The sequence below is a fragment of the Coenobita brevimanus genome, chromosome 71 (assembly GCF_032717465.1).
Source record: "Coenobita brevimanus isolate Jiangsu-jjx chromosome 71, ASM3271746v2, whole genome shotgun sequence".
Lineage (NCBI taxonomy): Eukaryota > Metazoa > Arthropoda > Malacostraca > Decapoda > Coenobitidae > Coenobita > Coenobita brevimanus.
In genome coordinates this window covers 51,589,152-51,610,102 of record NC_137024.1, presented here as the reverse complement: position 1 = coordinate 51,610,102, position 20,951 = coordinate 51,589,152, and the positions used below count along the sequence as shown (strand labels likewise).

At 39.9% G+C, this 20,951-nt stretch overlaps 1 protein-coding gene across 1 annotated transcript in view; it reads right to left on the bottom strand.

Moving 5' to 3' along the window:
* The window catches only part of Vps13 (vacuolar protein sorting 13C), a 1,164,731-nt gene that overhangs the window by 254,480 nt on the left and 889,300 nt on the right, over window positions 1-20,951 (bottom strand). Inside the window, exon 59 of the mRNA XM_080277871.1 lies at window positions 16,683-16,830. Coding sequence (XP_080133997.1) covers window positions 16,683-16,830 — 148 coding nt within the window. The remainder of the gene's footprint in view (window positions 1-16,682; window positions 16,831-20,951) is intronic.

Here is a 20,951-nt window from a genome sequence, read left to right as displayed (position 1 = left end):
GAGCCCTTATTTACTGGAAGTGACAGTGTATAACATAGTGTAAATAAAATAGAAATGTAAATAATTACTAATATAAGAATATGAGTACAAATACTTGGAGTAATGACAGTCAAAGCTTTGCTCTCTATGCTAGTTTACTGAACGAGAAAGTTGCCTGGAGTGAAAATAAACTACTATTACTGAAGGAAACTAATGGATAAATACTGTATATATATATTTAAGTGTAATAAAGTAATAGGAATATAAAGTGTGAGTGTATTTATGAATAATGCTTTCACTTTTTTTTTTTTTTTTTTTTTCCCCAAACTACTTGAAAACCATAGAATAGTGTTTCTAGTGATAATATCAGGCTGTGGTAATCATATTACGGGGTGTCAAGAAGTGTAAAGTGGAGAATTTGTTACCCAGCTTCAGAAGTCTCCGCAAGTCCTATGGCACTCAACGAAGGCTCAACAAACATCCCCGGAGAAAGCTGAAGATATGTGCCTTTTTTTTTTTTTTTTTTTTTTTTTTTTTTTTTTTATAATGAATGGAGGAAGGAAAAATGAAGGAAAAAAAATAAGTCCATGTGCCTAAAGGCATCCTCCATTCATAAAATACTTATAACAATTGGATTTGAAATCGAGAGGATTCAATGTATGTGGGAAGCAACTCCCAGGCAGTGAATTTCAGAGTGTAGTAGTTCTGGGGATAAATGAATTTTGATAAGCAGAGGTTCTGCATTGTGGGGGAGAGAGTGTGAGTTCATGGGTGCTCCCAGCTGCCTGAGTATTTCGGGAGAAAATACAAAGGGGAGGCACAATTGAAGCCAGTTTGTTAGAGCACTTACGGTAAAAATATCGATAAAATAGTGCTAAAGAAGCAACATCTCGACGTACTGATAATGGAGGAAGGTCCTGCAATATGGCAGGATTATTGATTAATCTAATGGCTTTATTTTGAATTTTGTCCAACAGACTCAATGCAACCGCTCCACATCCACTCCACAGTGGTGAACAGTATTCGATCTGAGAACGCACATGACTTTTGTATACTGTGGCCATCTGCTCGTCAGTGAAGAACTCACGAACTCTGTACATAAGTCCCAGTTTTTTAGAAGCATTTTTAGCAAGGGATTTAACATAAGCTGTCCAGCTTAGGCTGGGGTTTAGAGTAACACCTAGGATATCAATTGTAGTGGATATGGGAATACTGACATCATTTAAAATTATGTGAGAGACTGAGGGATTATTTCTATTGGAGAAACTAATGTATTTAGTTTTCTGAGCATTAAATGAGACCAGATTTTTTTGTCCCCATTGATTAATTTTAGAAAGGTTCTGGTTCAAAGAAATTGCTGTGTTTATTTAGGAATTTATAATATCAAATTGTGTAAAGGAGGTACTAAATGTGAAAGAACTATGAAGGGTCGAGTCATCAGCATAAGAGTGTATTAGGTTGTGCGTGACAGACAGGAGGTCATTTATATGAATTAGAAAAAGGGTTGGCGCCAAAACTGATCCCTGAGGTACGCCAGAATTTATGGAATGAAACTGAGAATAAATTCCACTTGGCGCCAAAACTGATCCCTGAGGTACGCCAGAATTTATGGAATGAAACTGAGAATAAATTCCACTTACCATGAACCATATTTTTCTACCATGAAGGTAAGAAGAAATTAGAGGAACCAGTGATGAAAGGCCATAGTGTGACATCTTAGACAATAAGGCCTGGTGCCATACTCTGTCAAATGCTTTTAAAATATCAAGTGCTAATGTGTGTGTTTCACCATGTTGGTCTATTGTTTTGTTAATCTGATGGGTAAGAAGGCAAAGAATATCTACAGTTGAACATTCCTGTCTAAATCCATACTGCCGATCAATGATCAATTTATTGATTTCTAGATGCTTGATTTTTTTTTTTTATGTCCAACTCTGGGCAAAGGCTTCAGGGCCTATATCTCGGGGGCAGTAGCCTATCCCAAGGCCCTCCTACACCTCCACATGTCACCACTGCGGCGCTAACACCCAACGTCCATATTGAATACAGCTAGGGCTGTCTCATACAGGACTGGTGTATTGGTATTAGCAAGGGTTCTTTTATGACATATCGGCAGGTCATCTGGTAGATCAGGAAAGTCTGCTTTTTATGAAATTCAAATCCTTAAACTGTTCCCTGCCCCAGTCGGGATTCGAACCTGGGTCCATCAGGACTGCAGGCCGCCTCTCTACCGATTCAGCCACCGCCTCAAAAACTTTACCGAGAACAGAAGTTATTGCAATTGGTCTATAGTTTGATGGATCAGAAGTTGCCTTCTTTTTAGGAACAGGATGAACATTTCCTTCTTTCCAATGGGCTGGAAAAATTGAGGTACGGATGCATAAGCGGAAAAATTTTGCTAATACAGGAGCCAACACTGAGGAGCAATTTTTAATTACAATTGAAGGAATTTCATCTGGACCAGTGGCTTTGTCTGCTGATAGATTCCGTAATATGGCTTGTACGTATCTGGTGTGAATCATGAAAGAAGGTATTTGTGCGGAATCAAAATCAAGTACACGAATATTATGATTTTCTGAATTTAGGGTTGAGTTTGTTGAAAAACTATCACATATAATTATAATATTCTATGACTAACAACTGATTTTTGGCAAATATTTGTAAAAAGTCGGTTGAAGCGCGAAAAACATGACCGCGGTGTAGGGGTTAAGAGGGAGAATAAGAGGTTAAAAGAAGAAAGAGACAGGATAAAAAACAAACTAGATGAGTATGAATCCAAATCAATGAATAAAGGACGAGTACATTAAAGAAATCAAGGAGCAACATAAGGGGTGGAAGAAAATTCAGAAAGAAGGAAATGTAAATTTGAAAGAGATTATAGAACAACAAAGCAAGGAAAAAGTGGAGAGGGAAGTGGTTAGGGTACTGAGAAGTAGAGAATCTTTAGTTAGAGATGTAGCAGATAAGAAAAACTGTGTAATAATTTCAGGAGTTAAAGAAAAAAGTATGACAATAAGATCAGAAAGAGAAAGAGAAGAACTGAGGAAGGTTAAAGAAATAATATCAGTAGTCATGGAGGAAAACCATGAAGCTCAAGAAGAGATTGAAGAGGTTTTTAGGTTAGGAAAGTGTGAGGAAAGAGGGGCAAAGGCCATCGAAGGTAGAGTTTAAGTCCCAAGCAACAGTAAATGAAATTATCAGTAGAACATGGAAATAATCAGACAAGGAAGGGTTCAAAAATGTTTGGATAAGGAGAGATGCAAATAAGGAAGAAAGAGCTAAGATAAAGGAGTTAGTACAGGAAGCAAAGGTAAAAAACGAAAAGAGAACGGAGGAAGAGAAGACAGTGTTTTATTGGAAAGCCATGGATCATAAATTAAGGAAATGGTACCGGCAGAGAGAAGGAGAAAAAAGGGTATAAAAAACATCAAAATGAACTGGAAGGTGGCATATACTGTACTCATGTTGATGGTTTATTATCGCCAAGGCTAGCAATCAACGATTTTTTGAGGGTACATGAACCTGATGTTATGTGCTTTGTAGAGACCAAATTAAGAGAAGATATTGATGTTCATATGGGAGATGGTAAATACAAACTGTGGAGAAGAGACAGAAGAGGAAAAAACGGGAGGAAGAGTGATGATAGCAGTGAAGAACAATATAAATGTACAGTCGGCGCAATGGAAGTCTGTACTCTCTAATTCGCACCATATATTTGGTAGGGTCCAAGAAGTATTGCAGGAAAATTCCTGTAGTCGGTGGATTTTTTTTCTGGTGGCTTCTAGCAACTTTACAGGCTTAACACCACATGCTTTGAGTTTATGAGCTCAGTGCCTGCCTGACTTTGGATGGGAAAGCACGTCATATTTTCTTGTCCTGCCTGGCCCTTGTTAATTTCAAAGCTCTCGTTTTCACACCCTCCTTTGCCTTAGTGAATCATTGGAGATTGGTCCCAAGCCACTAACTGATGTAGAAAAAGCTCAAATTTTAACTATGAGAGAGGAAAATGTAAATATTAAGGATATTTGTATTGGAACTGGGCGAGGAAAATCTACCGTTATGGCACTCCTCGCTGCTGCCCGCCATCTGCCAAAAAACACAATTCCCCAACATAAAGACAGGCTAGGACCTAAAAGGAAGACATCACCAACTACAGACAGGTTACTGAAGCAAGCTCTGATTAAAGACCCACATTTGACTGCTAAACAACTGAAAGATATGTACCGAGAATTGCTGAAAGATGTGTCTGAAAGAACCATACAGCATCAATTTCAGAAAGACTTCAAGATTCCCAGCTGTACTGCTGCACTGAAGCCTCTCCTTAATTTTTACATTTTCCTCTCTCATAGTTAAAATTCGGGCTTTTTCTACATCAGTTAGTGGCTTGGGACTCATTTCCAATGATTCACTCAGGCAGAGGAGGGTGTGAAAACAAGAGCTTTGAAATTAACAAGGGCCAGGCAGGACAAGAAAATCTGACGTGCTTTCCATCCAAAGTCATGCAGGCACTGAGCTCATAAACTCACAGCATGTGGTGTTAAGCCTGTAAAGTTGCTAGAAGCCATCAAAAAAAAAATCCACAGACTGAAGGAATTTTCCTACAATATTTCTTGGACCCTACCAAATATATGGTGCGAAATAGAGGGTCCAGACTTCCATTGCGCCAACTGTAGGTACCGTGGAAATGGGGGGAAGGCAGGGCTGAAGTGATAAATATGAAATCAGAAACTGGGAAGCTGTTGAATGCTGTGAAAAGTATGTACGATGGTGCGAAGGCTGCAGTGCGTGTGGATGGTGAACTAAGTGAATTTTTCTCTTTGAAAGTTGGGTTGAAACAGGGATGTGTCATGTCTCCATGGTTGTTCAATCTGTACATGGATGGGGTAATAAAAGAGGTACAAGGTAGGGTAGTGGATGTTGGAGTGGCCCTGGTGAGAGAGGATAGTGTTTGGAAACTCCCTGTACTGTTGTTTGCAGATGATACTGTGTTGTTGAGTGATGACGAAGGGGAGCTGCAAGGCTTAGTGGATGAGTTTGGGAGAGTGTGTAAGAAATGGAATCTAAAGGTGAATGTAGGGAAGAGTAAAGTGATGGTCTTTGAGAAAGGTGAAGTCAGTGAATGTACAGCGAGGTTGGATGGTGAGGAATTGGAAAATGTGAGTACGTTTAAGTACCTGGGTAGTGTGATGAGTAAGGATGGAGGTTTGGAGGGTGAAGTATTTGAAAGGGTACAGCAGGGAAGAAAGGTTGTTGGTTCTTTGAAAGCAGTGATAAGAAACAGGGAAGTGAGCATGGAAGTGAAAAAGTTACTACATGACAGTATTGTGATACCAACTCTAATGTATGGAAGTGAAGCTTGGACATTGTTGTAAGGACACAAGTCAAGAGTGAGAGCAGTAGAAATGAGTTATTTAAGAGGAGCCTGTGGAGTCACATGGAGAGACAGGCTGACGAATATGGATATAAAGGAGCGTTGTGGTGTGGATGTGGATGTGATAGGAAGCATTATGAGGAACACACTGAGGTGGTTTGGCCATGTGGAGAGGATGGAGGGTGAAAGACTGACGAAGAGAGTGTATGTGAGTGAGGTGGAGGGGGGAAGAGGGAGGGGGAGGCCGAGGATGAGATGGAGGGATGGGGTGGAGAGGTATATGAGAGAGGGGGGTGTGAGTTGGGAGCAGGGCAGTGAAATGGCGGGGGACAGGGCAAATTGGAGGCGATTTGTTTGTGGCCACCTCAAACGGGATTGAGGCGTCTGGCAATAGATAGATAGATAGATAGAGAATAGCAAGACAGATATAGCATTAGTGTATGTTCCCCCTAAGACAAGAGCATGGAGTGATGAATATCAGGAAATGTTGTCAGACATGGCTAGCTATTTACGGAAAATGATTCAGAATAGTAACAATATAATCTTAATGGGTGACTTCAATTGTAAAGAGGTGAACTGGGAGGAATGGGACTCAGGAGGCAGCAAAGATTCATGGGGCACTACATTATTAAATATAACAATGAACAATGTGATGACGCAATGGGTCAGAGAAGAGACACGGTTCTGAGGTGAGGACACACCAGCAAGACTAGACTTATTGTTTACCAAAGAACCCGATGTAGTTGAATCCTTGAAATATCTGTGTCCTATTGGAAAAAGTGATCATGTGGTCTTTGAGTCCCAGTTGATAACAGGGAAAGTGGAGCCAAGAGACGAGCTTTATAGGCAGGGAAGATACAACTTTGGGAAAGCAAACTTTACAGGACTGAGAAAATTGTTTGAAAATGCAGTTTGGAGAAAATTCAGAGAAACAAGAGAGATACAGAGGAAGTGGGATATTTTTCTAGGCTTCTATAATTTGGGAGTGGAAAAATTTGTGCCAAGAGTAAGGGGGAAAGAAAACAGAAAAAAGGAGTGGTTTAATAGAAGGTGTATGATAGCAAAAAAAGAGAGAGATAAGGCGTGGAACAATTGGAGAAAGAGAGGTAATAACAGAACAAAGGAAGAATATAAAAGAACTAGAAATGATTACACAAAAATATGTAGAGAGGAAGAAAGGAATTTTGAAAAAGGTGTAATAGACAAATGTAAGGATGAACCCAAACTGTTTTATAGATTTGTCAATGGCAAACTGAAACAAATGGATGGAATCACTAAACTGAAAGTAGAAGGAGAGGTCTATAAAGATGCGGCAATGCAAGCTCAAATAATGAACAAACGTTTCCAGTCAGTTTTCACTAATGAAAGTGAGTTTGTGGAAGGGGAGGGAGTGACTAGAAATGTAGTGATAAAAGATATAAAAGTGGAAGTACAGGAAGTGTATAAATTACTGGAAACTCAAGGTGTAAGGAAAGCCCCAGGACCAGATGGAATCTCTAATTGGGTACTGAAGGAATGCAGAGAACAACTGGCAGATAAGATTCACAGTTTAATTGTGTGTTCTCTGGAAGAGGGGAAAGTGCTTCAAGAATGGAAGAGGGCAAATGTGGTACCAATTTATAAGCGAGGAAACAGGGAAGAACCCATGATTTATAGACCAGTGTCCCTAACCAGCATGGTCACAAAATTGTGCGAAAGAATTCTGAAAGATAGATGGATAAAATATCTGGAAGAGATGAATATTTTGGCTGATAGCCAGTTTGGATTCAGAAGTGGAAGGTCATGTACTTCCAACCTGTTGAGTTTTTACTCAAGAGCAATTAATGTGCTACAGGAGAGAGATGGTTGGGTGGATTGTGCGTATTTAGATTTGCAGAAGGCCTTCGACAAGGTACCCCATAAGAGACTAATGTGGAAACTAGAATATATAAGAGGACTGAAGGGGAACCTCCTGGAATGGATGACAGACTTTTTGAAAGACAAACAAATGAGGACAGTAGTAAAGGATAGGATGTCTGGATGGAGGGAAGTAACAAGTGGCGTCCCACAGGGATCGGTGTTGGCGCCACTAATGTTCCTGATTTACGTAAATGATATAGTAGATGGAGTGAACAGTTATGCAAGTTTGTTTGCTGATGATGAAAAGATCTTGAGGAAGGTAGAGGTTGAGGAGGATTGTAAAGTGCAGCAGGAGGATCTGGATAGGATACACAATTGAAGCCGGATGTGGGAAATGAAATTTAATGTAAAGAAATGTAAAATATTGGAAATGAGTAAAAATACCAGGAGGCCATCACTGAATTATTTGATGAGTAACAAACCAATCACAAAAGCGAAAGAAGAGAAAGATTTGGGATTGCTGGTCCAGGAAAGTTTGTCACCTGAAAAACACATTAACAAGGCAGTTAGAAAGACATATAAACTCCTGACTAATATAAGAGTAGCTTTCCAATACATGGATGAGGAGATGATGAAAAAATTGATAGTGGCCATGATTCGCCCCAGGTTAGAATATGCAGTGGTAGTGTGGTCCCCACACAAAAATAAAGATATAAATAAGATTGAGAGAATACAAAGAACAGCAACCAAAATTGTCCCCAGTCTGGCAGATCTGTCATACAGAGAGAGGCTGGAAAAGCTCGATTTGCCTTCCTTAGAAGAAAGAGAGGCAACATGATTGCAGTGTTCAGGACCATGGTGGGAGTAGATAAAATTGACAAAGAAGATCTGTTTGTATGGGATAAGAGAGTAACAAGAGGACACAGAATGAAACTCAAGAAACCAAGCTGCTTGAAGGATATCAAGAAATATGGTTTTCCTCATAGATGTATAGACCTGTGGAATGGCCTGGACAAAGAGATCCAGCTAAATCTGACTTACTGAGAAACAGAGACGGGACCCCACGAGCGTAGCTCATTTCCTGTATATCACAGTTAGGTAAATACAATTAGGTAAATACACAGAATATTGTGTGTGAAAATAGTCAGCCAAGAAGTTAAAGAGCTATTGTCAAATATCTGAGCATCCATGAATGTTCAATGGAATCTTTGTAACAGCTGTCAGTACTGTAACCAACCATCAAACATGGCCGACAATGTAAAAATTGAGGGACCTGAATTTCCAGGATTTCATGGTGAAACAAGTATGCTGGATTTGGTTAAAATGTTGATTATGAGAATCAGTGAACTAGAAAAGAATGTGGAGGATCTGGTATCAAGAAACATGCCTGAGAATACCAAACACAGAGTCTGATACAGGCCAGTGAGTCGGCAAACCAGGAGATCAAGGATTTGAAACGAGAAAATATCGAATTAAGGAGAAAATTAAAAGAATGCAGTAACAAAACGGAGAAGGTGAGTAGTGTGTTAGAAGAACAAAAGGCAAATTGGGCACATGTGGAAGAAGAACAGAAAGAAGTGGTCAGCTTAAGGGAAATCATTCAGGAGGAAAGGGAAATGAAAAAGAAAAAATGGAAGAAAATGTTGTGAAAATATTGAAGAAAAAACAGAAAATAGTGAGAGAAACTGTACAAAGGAACAGACGTGTGCTAATATCTGGAAACTGGGAGGAGGAAGAAAAGGTTAGATCTGTGGGACTCAAGAGAGACTCGAATCAAGTGAGAAAAATATTGGGCAAGATCGATCCTGAAGGAAGCAAATGGGAAAAAGAAACTTAGTCAGTAAGGAAGATAGGGCTGTATAAGGATGGGGAAGCAAGACCAATGACAGTTGTTGTCATCAGAAAGTGTAGTAAACGATATACTTAAAGTGACCTGGAAACTAAGTAAAGTGGCAGGAATGGAAAATAATGTAGTAGGAAAAGATCTGAATGAAGAAAAGAGAGAAGTTTTAAAATCTTTGAAGGAAGAAGTCAATCCATCCATCGTCCAATCCTACGTTGCCCCATGAGGAGTGTAGGAGCCTGGGTCTAGGCAAGTTGGTCCTGACATTTAAAATGTGTGACCAGGCTTACTCATCCCTGACTGGCATTTAAGTGAGCAATAAACCCCAAACCAACCCTTGGATATAAATGACAGGAGGACAGAGGAAAAATGTAAAAAAAAATTTGGGGGGAGAGTGATGGAAATCAGTAGGATAGAAGTTGTGGAAGCAATGAAGAAAGCTAAGTTGGGGAAAGCCCCAGGAATTGATGTAGTGTGTGGTGATATGCTGAAGCATGGGGGAGAGATAGTAGTAGAATGAATGTGGAAAATGTGCAGATTGGCCTGGGAGGAAGGTAGAGTCCTGGAGGATTTGAAGTCAGGTATAATTATTCCCTTGTACAAAGGAAAAGGGGAAAAAGAAGTGTGTGGTAATCATAGGGGCATTTGTCTTCTTAGTATAACAGGAAAAGTATATAGTAGGATACTTACTGACAGAGTTAGAGAAAGAACAGATGAATTAGTTGGAGAAGAACAGGGAGGCTTTAGGGAGGGAAGAGGTTGTGTAGACCAGATATTCATTCTTAGGTCTTTAGGGGAAAAGTTTCTAGAGAAGGGAAAGAAGTTGTATGAAGCTTTCATGGATTTGGAGAAAGCATATGACAGGGTGGATAGACAAGGATTGTGGAAAGTATTAAGAATATATGGAGTAGATGGGAAGTTGGTGAATGCTGTGAAGAGTATGTATGATGGTGCTAAGGCTGCAGTGCGTGTGGATGGTGAACTGAGTGAATTTTTATCTTTGAAGGTTGAGTTGAAACAGGGATGTGTCATGTCTCCATGGCAGTTCAATCTGTACATGGATGGGGTAATAAAAGAGGTACAAGGTAGGGTTGTGGATGTTGGAGTGGCCCTTGTGAGAGAGGGTAGTGTTTGGAAACTCCCTGTACTGTTGTTTGCAGATGATACTGTGTTGTTGAGTGAAGACAAAGGAGAGCTGCAAGGCTTGGTGGATGAGTTTGGGTGAGTGTGTAAGAAACGGAATCTACAGGTGAATGCAGGGAAGAGTAAAGTGATGGTCTTTGAGAAAGGTGAAGTCAGTGAATGTACAGCGAGGTTGGATGGTGAGGAATTGGAAAATGTATGTTTAAGTACTTGGGTAGTGTGATGAGTAAGGATGGAGGTTTGCAGGGTGAAGTGCTTGAAAGGGTACAGCAGGGAAGAAAGGTTGCTGGTTCTTTGAAAGCAGTGATAAGAAACAGGGAAGTGAGCATGGAAGTGAAAAAGTTACTACATGACAGTACTGTGATACCAACTCTAACGTATGGAAGTGAAGCTTGGACGTTGCTGGAAGGACACAAGTCAAGAGTGAGAGCAGTGGAAATGAGTTATTTAAGAGGAGCCTGTGGAGTCACATAGAGAGACAGGCTGACAAATGAGGATATAAAGGAACGTTGTGGTGTGGATGTGGATGTGATAGGAAGCGTTAGGAGGAATACACTGAGGTGGTTTGGCCACGTGGAGAGGATGGAGGGTGAAAGACTGACGAAGAGAGTGTATGTGAGTGAGGTGGAGGGGGGAAGAGGAAGGGGGAGGCCAAGGATGAGATGGAGGGATGGGGTGGAGACGTATATGAGAGAAGGGGGTGTGATTTGGGAGCGGGGCAGTGAAATGGCGGGGGACAGGGTGACGTGGAGGCGATTTGTTTGTGGCCACCCAGAACGGGATTAGGGCGTCTGGCAATAGATAGATAGATAGTTAGATGGATATGAAAATAAGGAAGTGGTATGTGAAGAACTAAAAGCGAAGGAAACAAGGGGGATGGTTATGAATACAAAAAAGAGAAGAATGAGTAAAGATAAAACCAGGGCAGGAAATCTAAGTACTGTATCATGTATACTAATATACATGGGTTAATATATAAGAAAAGGGAAACTGGAGACTATATAAATGAAAAGAAACCTGATATTGTATGCTTGGTGGAGACTAAATTGCCCTGAGATGTCGATACAAAATTATTTGCATGGAACAATTATAATATTGGTGGAAGGATAGATAAAGCAAGTTTGGGGAGGTGTGATGATTTTAACCCATACTGACTGAAGAAAAAAAATACAGAAGTTGAAAATACCATGGCTGAACTTCTGGGAATGGAAATAGAAGACTGTTATGAAGAAACAAATGTAACAGTATTTTATATGCCCCCCCCAGACCATGGCATGGACAAAAGAAGATTATGAACACTTATTAAGAGAATCCATTATTAAACTAAAGATGTCAATGAAGAAATAAAATAATACTCGAGAGATTTTAACTGCCGAGAAGTTGATTGGGAAAGTGAGGATGCTGGGAACAATGAGGAAGCATGGGGAAATATACTGATGGAATTGGTGATGGAAAACTTGTTAACCAAATTAATCAAAGAAAATACAAGAATAAGAGATGATGAACCATCAAGGCTCGACTTAGTATTCACAAAGGACCTAAATGATGTGAGGAACATAGCCTACCAATGCCCCTTTGGTAAAAGTGATCATCTGGTTACTGAGATGAAGTGGTGGGAGTAAGGGAAGGAGAAAGAAATGAAAAACACAGAGAAAATAGATACAATTATGAGAAGGCAGACTTTTAAACCCTGAGGAGCTTTTTCCAAAATGTAGACTGGAATAAAATGAATGTGATCACAAATGTTGATGAGAAATACGAGTTTTTAATAGAAGTATATAAAATAAGAGTTAGTATATATGTCCCAAAATTCTCCAGAGCAATGGAAATGAAGAAAGAATACTGGTAGTTTAACAACAGATGTAGAATGGCACATGAGTCAAGAAAAAGAGCATGGAATACAGTGAGAAGAAGGTATAGTGAAAGGGCTTGGGAGGTGTACAAGCAGATAAGCAATGAATACATGAGGGTGCAGAGAGAGGCAGAAAGGAAATACAAAAAAGATATTGTAATTAAATGTAAAAAAGTGGCCAAACTACATTATAGGTTTGTAAAAGGTAAAATGAAAGTTAAGGACAGCATAATACGATTGAAGGATGGAGAAGAAACTTACGAAAGAGAAGAAGAGCTGTGTGCAATCATGAACAACAAACTGCAGTCAGACTGTGTGTTGGAAGAAGAATTTAGGGAACCTGAAATGGAACCCAGGATGATGGGAATGGCAGATATTATAGTTGACATGAATGAAGTGTTACAACTGATGAGGGACTTAGATGTGAGGAAAGCAATGGGGCCAGATGATGTGGCTGGATTGATCCTGAAGGAATGTGCTGACCAGTTAGTGTGGCCTGTTTATGTCATCATCAGGAGCTCTCTACAAAATGGACCGTTACCTAAAGACTGGAAAAGAGCAAATATTGTGCCAATCTTCAAGGGAGGAGATAGGGAAAAACCACTCAGTTATAGACCTGTATCACTTACTAGTGTCGTTTGTAAAATCTATCTATCTATAGCCCAATGCCCTAATCCCGCAAAGGGTGGCCGCAGACAAAATGCCTCCAAGTCTCTCCGTCACCCACAATTTGACTACCCTCCCCCCAACTCACCCCTCCCTCCCTCATATACCTCTCAACTCCATCCCTCCACCTCATCCTCGGTCTACTTCTCCCTCGCCCTCCCTCCACCTCACCTACATACACCCTCTTAGTCAGTCTTTCATTCTCCATTCTCTTCACATGTCCAATCCACCTCAGTGTATTTCTCCTAATCTTCTCAACCACATCCACATCCACCCCACAGCGTTCCTTCACTTCTTCATTCGTCAACCTGTCCCTCCACGTCACTCCACATGCTCCTCTCATGTAACTCATTTCCACTGCTCTCACTCTTGACTTGTTCCCCTCTTGCAAGGTCCATGCCTCGCTTCCATACGTCAGGGTAGGGATCACAATACTATCATGCAGTGACTTCGTAACTTCCATACTCACCTCCCTATTTCTCATCACTGCTTTCAGTGTACCAACGACCTTCCTTTCCTGCTGTACTCTTTCACGCACTTCATCCCCCAAAGTTCCATCCTTACTCATCACACTACCCAAGTACTTGAATGCACTCACATTCTCCATATCCTCACCATCCAACCTCACTGCACACTCTGTGACTTCATTCCTCTCAAACACCATAACTTTACTTTTGTTTACATTAACTTTCAGATTCCTCCTCCTACACACTGTCCCAAATTCATTCACCAAACCTTGCAACTCCCATTCATCTTCACTCAACAATACTGTATCATCAGCAAACAGCAAGACCGGAATCTTCCAAATCTCACCCTCATTCATTAGAGCCACCCCCACATCCACTGCCCTACCCTGCACCTCCTTTACAACCCCATCCATGTATTTATTAAACAGCCATGGAGACATCACACAACCCTGTTTCAGTCCCACACTGAGATAAAAGAACTCACTCAGCTCACCATCCACTCGCACCGTAGCCCTAGCTCCCTCGTACATACTCTTCACAGCACTCAACAATTTCCCCTCCACTCCATATATTCTTAATACCTTCCACATACCTTGCCTATCTATTCCGTCATAAGCTTTCTCCAAGTCCATGAAGGCAGCATACACTTTCCTTCCCTTCTCTAGATACTTCTCCACCAAACATCTTAGAACAAATATCTGATCTACACACCCTTTTCCCTTCCTAAATCCCCCTTGTTCTTCTCCAACTAGCTCCTCTGTCATATGCCTAACCCTATCAATGAGTATTCTACCATATATTTTACCAGTCACACTAAGTAGGCAAATACCCCTATGGTTACCACATACTTCTCTCTCTCCTTTTCCTTTGTATAAAGGAACAATTATACCCGATTTCCAGTCCTCTGGAACCCTTCCTTCTTCCCAAGCCAATCTACACAACTTCCATATCCACTCCACAACACTCTCACCCCCATACCTAAGCATTTCACCACACACTCCATCAATTCCTGGGGCCTTTCCCAACTTAATCTTCTTCATCGCTTCCACTACTTCCGCCCTACTGATCTCTTCCTCCCTCTTCTCATCTCTTCTTCTCCCAGCCATTCCCCAACCACTTATGAGAAAATCAAAAGGATGGATAAAGAATTTAGAAGAAAATGAAGTTATAACACAAAGACAATTTGGTTTTAGGGAAGGAAGATCATGTGTTACTAAAAGGAATATGCTGACCAGTTAATGTGGCCTGTTTATGCCATCATAAGGAGCTCACTACAAATTGGACAGTTACCTAAAGACTGGAAAAGAGCAAATATTGTGCCAATCATCAAGGGAGGAGATAAGGAAGATCCACTCAATTGTAAACCTGTACCACTTACTAGTGTTGTTTGTAAAATATGTGAGAAAATTAACAGAAAAAGATGGATACAGAATTTAGAAGAAAATGAAGTGATAACACGAAGACAATTTGGTTTTAGGGAAGGAAGATCATGTGTTACTAAATGGAATATGCTGACCAGTTAGTGTGGCCTGTTTATGCCATCAAAAAGAGCTCTCTACAAAATGGACAGTTACCTAAAGACTGGAAAAGAGCAAATATTGTGCCAATCATCAAGGGAGGAGATAAGGAAGATACACTCAATTGTAAACCTGTATCACTTACTAGTGCTGTTTGTAAAACATGTGAGAAAATTAACAGAAAAAGATGGATAAAGAATTTAGATGATCATGTGTCACTAACTTATTAAGTTTCTACAGTAGGGTAATAGCTGTCATAAAAGAGAGAGAAAGGGATGGGCAGATTGTGTCTATCTTGACCTCAAGGAAGCATTTGACAGGGTGTCCTATAAGAGACTGCTGTGTAAGTTGAAGACCTTTGGAGGAGTGCATGGGAAACTATTAAGGTGGATGGAAGATTATCTGATAGGAGGGCAGATTAGAACAGTTATAAGAGACAAGGTTTCACAATGGAGAAATGTGACCAATGGAGTACCCCAGGGCTCTGTCTTAGCCCCGGTAATGTTTCTGGAACATATAAATGATTTCTCAGAATGTTTGAATAGTTACATATGTTCGCAGATGATGCTAAATCATGAAACATGTTAAATATACTGACAGTTGTATAAAAAATGCAAGAGGACTTGGACAAACTCCACAGCTGGAGTCAGACTTGTAAAATAGATTTTAATGCCATGAAGTGTCACGTAAGTGTCACGTATTAGAAATGGGCATGAGCGAAAAAAGACCGCACTGGACATTTAGAATGCGCGATGAGATAATTAGTAAAAGAAAAGATGAGAAGGATTTGTGAGTGATTATTCAGGATTTGTCACCAGAAAAGCATATGAACAGAATCACTGGAGGCACTTATGGATCACTGACCAACATGAAAGTGGCTTTTAATTATATGGACGAGGAAATGCTGAGGGAGATGATAGTGACCATGATACCGTAAGACCATGACTAGAGTATGTGGCTGTGGTATGGTCACTTCATTTGAAGAAGCATATTGATAAACTGGAGAGGGTTCAACGGAAGGCAACAAGGATGATACCATGCTTAAGGGAACTGATCTACAAGGAGAGATTGGAAAAACTGGTGTTACTAATACTGGGTGAGAAAAGTGAAAGAGGTGACTTGATCACGAAGTTTATAAATGTAAGAGCATTGGAGTGGATAGAAAGGATCTTTTTGCATTGGATGATGGAGGAACAAGAGGTCATGATTTCAAGTTGAGGAAAAGTAAATGTCTTAATGATCTTAAAAGGTTCAGTTTACTGAACAGAAGCATAAGTATTTGGAATGACTCAGACGAAGAGGTGGTGTAGACAAAAAACATTCATGTGTTTAAAATTAGACTAGATAAATGTAGGTATGGAGATGGGGCAAAATGAGCTTTGCTCAATTCCTGTATACTGCAAATATGTAAATACAAATAGGAAAATACAACACTGGTAAGTAGTTTACTACTAGGTACAGTATCATACCATTTTTCCTGTGTAAATAAGAGGCAGCCAGCACAACTTTCATGTAGCACGTCAACCTACATTCAAAGCTGAACCTCAGCGAGCACAAATATTCACATATACTGATAGTACATACAGTAGAGTATTTCATGTGATGTTTCCCACATAAAACAGTTTTACTGCTACTACTTTTCTCAAACTTCCATCATTTATTTATAACACAATGAAATCGCATAAAAAGGTCACATCAACCCATAGAAGGAACAAAATGAGTGTGAGGGACATAAGAAATTTGCTGGTGGGTCCGGAGAGCCACATGATATCACACATGAGTGTTTTACATTTTTATATAATGACTTTTGAAGCAAATAGCACATTTTTCTGTACATCTGATGTGATGGAAAATTTGACATTAATCAATAATGGTGCAACCTATACATTGCAAAATGAGGATCTACTGAACAGTAAATGATATTATAGTACTGAAGTTACTTCCATGACAAATATGTAAAAGAAGTGCCGGGACCGTATATTCGGATCTACGTTGAGTAACTTACCGGATAAAACAGTAAACCACTCTGCTTGAGGCACCCCAACTTCAATCACCTCCAGGTCATACGGTGCTTCGTTGAGGATGCGGTAGAAGGGTGAAAACACCACCAGCTTAGTCAGGCCAGAGTTCCCCAGCTGTATATTAACCCCCAACTGACATCACACAGGGGTATCACCAGGGGCAAAAATAATACAGTATGTTATGAAACTGCAGCCATCATCATCATCATCATCATCATCATCACCACAATAATGGTATATAATCTTATATTTTTATGTACGGGTAGGATTCACAACAAGTGTCTGAAAACACCTAAGTATGAGTAATTATTATCTGTACCATGTGAAATGGATCACTCATCAGTCAGACCTAATTTTTCAGCTTTGCATTATTGTATAAACCACTGGTTCATGTGTTATAATTTTCTTCTTGATACCTATAAGGCAGGGGCATATCCCTCTCATACACAGTTAACTCTCATATACCGTATTGTGGGTTTGCTAGTCATGGTTTTCTAATTCACAGTACTTTGCCAACCAAACCGTTACTGCTTATGTCGTGATAACCAGTTTGCTCAATTTGATAGCCACGGTGGCAAGTGACTCATTTCCAAGGAGTTTTCCAGGCTGTGGCATTGTTTAAGTTAGTCGCGGCCAGAAGTCAATCACATTGAAGCATGACAAGCCAATCACAGCACTTCCCACCCACGCTTAGTGGCAAGTGGGTGCATTAGTCCACCCTGTTGTCCCTGCTCCTACCACACTCACCTTGTGCTGAAAGGCCATACTGTGCTCAAGCCTTGGTACCCCTCCCCCTTCCCCGTCAATTTAAGTATCGGTACTGTATTGTCATCAGTCGGAGTCAGGCAAGAACCTTACAATATTGTTCATTTGCATTAAATACATGCATTCCATATTGTTTTGAAAGGTGTTAGTGTTCACTGTTGACTAGTTGGGTGTAAGTATGGTGGCAGGGGACAAGTTTGCTGAGAGGTTAGACTCACAAATAATTTTCCCTATAAGTTATGTTATTTAAAATTCATGGAATTTCTAAGTCACAGTAGGTATTAAGACTAAAATAACTGTGAATTACCTGAGCTGACTGTATGTATTTACCTATTTGTAGTATACAGGAATTGAGCAATGCTCGTGTTGTCCTGTCTCCATATCCACATTTATCAAGTCTACCTTTACACACATGAATGTTTTTCTCATGCACCACATCTTTGTCTAAGTCGTTCCAAATATTTAAGTATTTACCTAATATAAACAATTGTGATATACACGGAATGTACTATGCTCGTGGGTTTCCGTCGCTGTTTCTCGATAAGTCGAATTTAACTTTAAACTCGTTTAAGTTTTTAGACTGGACGATCTCTTTGTCCAGGCTATTCCATAAGTCTATACTTCTGTAAGGAAAGCTATATTTCTTGATATCCTTCAAGCAGCTTGACTTTTTCAATTTCATTCCATGTCCTCTTGTTGCTCTCTTATCCCATACAAACAGATCCTCTTTGTCAATTTTATCTACTCCCACCATGGTCCTGAACACCGCAATCATGTCTCCCTGCTTTCTCCTTTCCTCTAACGAAGGCAAATCCAGTTTTTTCAGCCTCTCTCTGTATGACAGATCTGTCAGACTGGGGACCATCTTGGTTGCTGTTCTTTGTATTCTCTCAATCTTGTTTATATCTTTCTTTTTGTGTGGGGACCACACTACCGCTGCATATTCTAACCTGGGGCGGATCATGGCCACTATCAATTTTTTCATCATTTCCTCATCCATATAATGAAATGCTACTCTTATGTTAGTCAAGAGCTTATAAGTCTCTCCAACTATCTTGTTAATGTGCTTTTCTGGTGACAAACTATCTTGGACCAGCACTCCCAAATCTTTCTCTTCTCTCCTTTTTGTGATTAATTCATTACCCAAAAAATAATTCAGTGATGGTCTCCTGGTACTTTTACCCATTTCCAATATTTTACATTTCTTTACATTAAATTTCATTTCCCATGTCCGGCTCCAATTGTGTATCCTATCCAAATCCTCCTGCAGTATTTTACAATCCTCCTCAGCCTCTATCTTCCTCAAGATCTTTACATCATCAGCAAATGGACTTGCATAACTGTTCACTCCATCTACCATATCATTTACGTAAATCAGGAACATTACTGGCGCCAACACTGAGCCTTGAGGGACTCCACTTGTTACTTCCCTCCATCCAGACATCTTTTCCTTTATTACTGTCCTCATTTGTCTGTCTCTCAAAAAGTCTCTCATCCATTCCAGAAGTTTCCCCTTCAGTCCTCCTATATATTCTAGTTTCCACATTAGTCTCTTATGAGGTACCTTGTCAAAGGCCTTCTCTAAGTCTAAGTACACACAATCCACCCAACCATCTCTCTCCTGTACCACATCAATCGCTCTTGAGTAAAAGCTCAACAAGTCAGAAACACATGACCTTCCACTTCTGAATCCAAACTGACATTCAGCCAAAATATTCATCTCTTCCAGATATCTTATCCATCTGTCTTTCAGGATTCTCTCACACAATTTTGCGACCATGCTGGTTAGAGACACTGGTCTATAATTCAGGGGTTCTTCCCTGTTTCCTCCCTTGTAAATTGGTACCACATTTGCCCTCTTCCATTCTTTTGGCACTTTCCCCTCTTCCAGTGAGCATAAAATTAAGCTGTGAATTTTATCCGCCAGTTGTTCTCTGCATTCCTTCAATACCCAATTAGAAATTCCATCAGGTCCTGGGGCTTTCCTTACATCTTGAGTTTCCAGTAATTTATACACTTCCTGTACCTCCACTTTTATATCTTTCATCACTGGAACATTTCTAATCACTCCCTCCCCTTCCACAAGCTCCTTTTCTTTAGTGAAAACTGACTGGAAACGTTTGTTCATTATTTCTGCTTGCATTGCCGCATCCTTAAAGACCTCTCCTTCTACTTTCAGCTTGGTGATTCCTTCCTTTTGTTTCAGTTTGCCATTAACAAATCTATAAAACAGTTTGGGTTCATCCTTGCATTTGTCAAGTATACCTTTTTCAAAGTTCCTTTCTTCTTCTCTACGTATTCTTGTGTATTCATTTCTTGTTCTTTTATATTCTTCCTTTGTTCTGTCGTTACCTCTCGTTCTCCAATTGTTCCATGCCTTATCTCTCTCCTTTTTTTGCTATCATACATCTTCTATTAAACCACTCCTTTTTCCTGTTTTCTTTCCCTCTTACTCTTGGTACAAATTTTTCCACTCCCAAATTATAGAGGTCTAGAAAGATATCCCACTTCCTCTGTATCTCTCTTGTTTCTCTGAATTTTCTCCAATCCGCATTTTCAAAAAAGTTTCTCAATCCTGTAAAATTTGCTTTGCCAAAGTTGTATCTTCCCTGTCTATGAAGCTCGTCTCTTGGCTCGACGTTTCCTATTACCATCTGGAACTCAATGACCACGTGATCACTTTTTCCCAAAGGACAGAGATATTCTAATGATTCTATTACATCGGGTTCTTTGGTGAACAGTAAATCCAACCTTGCTGGTGTGTCCTCACCTCGAAACCGTGTCTCTTCTTTGACCCATTGCGTCATCACATTATTCATTATTATATTTAATAACATAGTGCCCCACGAATCCTCGCCGCCTCCCGAGTACCATTCCTCCCAGTTCACCTCTTTACAATTAAAGTCACCCACCAAAATTATATTATTGCTTTTCTCAATTATTTTTTGCAAGTAGCTAGCCATATCTGACAACATCTCATGGTATTCATCATCCTTCCATGCTCTCGTCTTTGGGGGAACATACACTACCGCCATATCTCTCTTAACATTCTCTTCAGTTTCTAATTTCATATATATCACTTCAGCCCTGCCTTCTCCCATTTCCACAGTATCTACATTTATGTTGTTCTTCACTGCTATCATCACTCCTCCTCCCTTTTTTTCTTTTCTGTCTTTTCTCCATAGTTTGTATTTACCATCTCCCATATGAACATCAATATCTTCTCTTAATTTGGTCTCTACAAAGCACATGACATCAGGTTCATGTTCTCTCAAGAAATCATTAATTTCGATCCTTGTCGATATGAAACCATCAACATTAGTATATATCACCTTCAAATTATTTTTGACGTTTTTAATACCCTCTTCTCTCCTACTCTCTGTCCGTACCACTTCCTCAACTTCTGATCTTTCACAACCATCCCCCCTAGTTTCCTTCACTTCTATTTCCTTAAATACACTTTCATATCCAATACTCTCCAAAAAAAA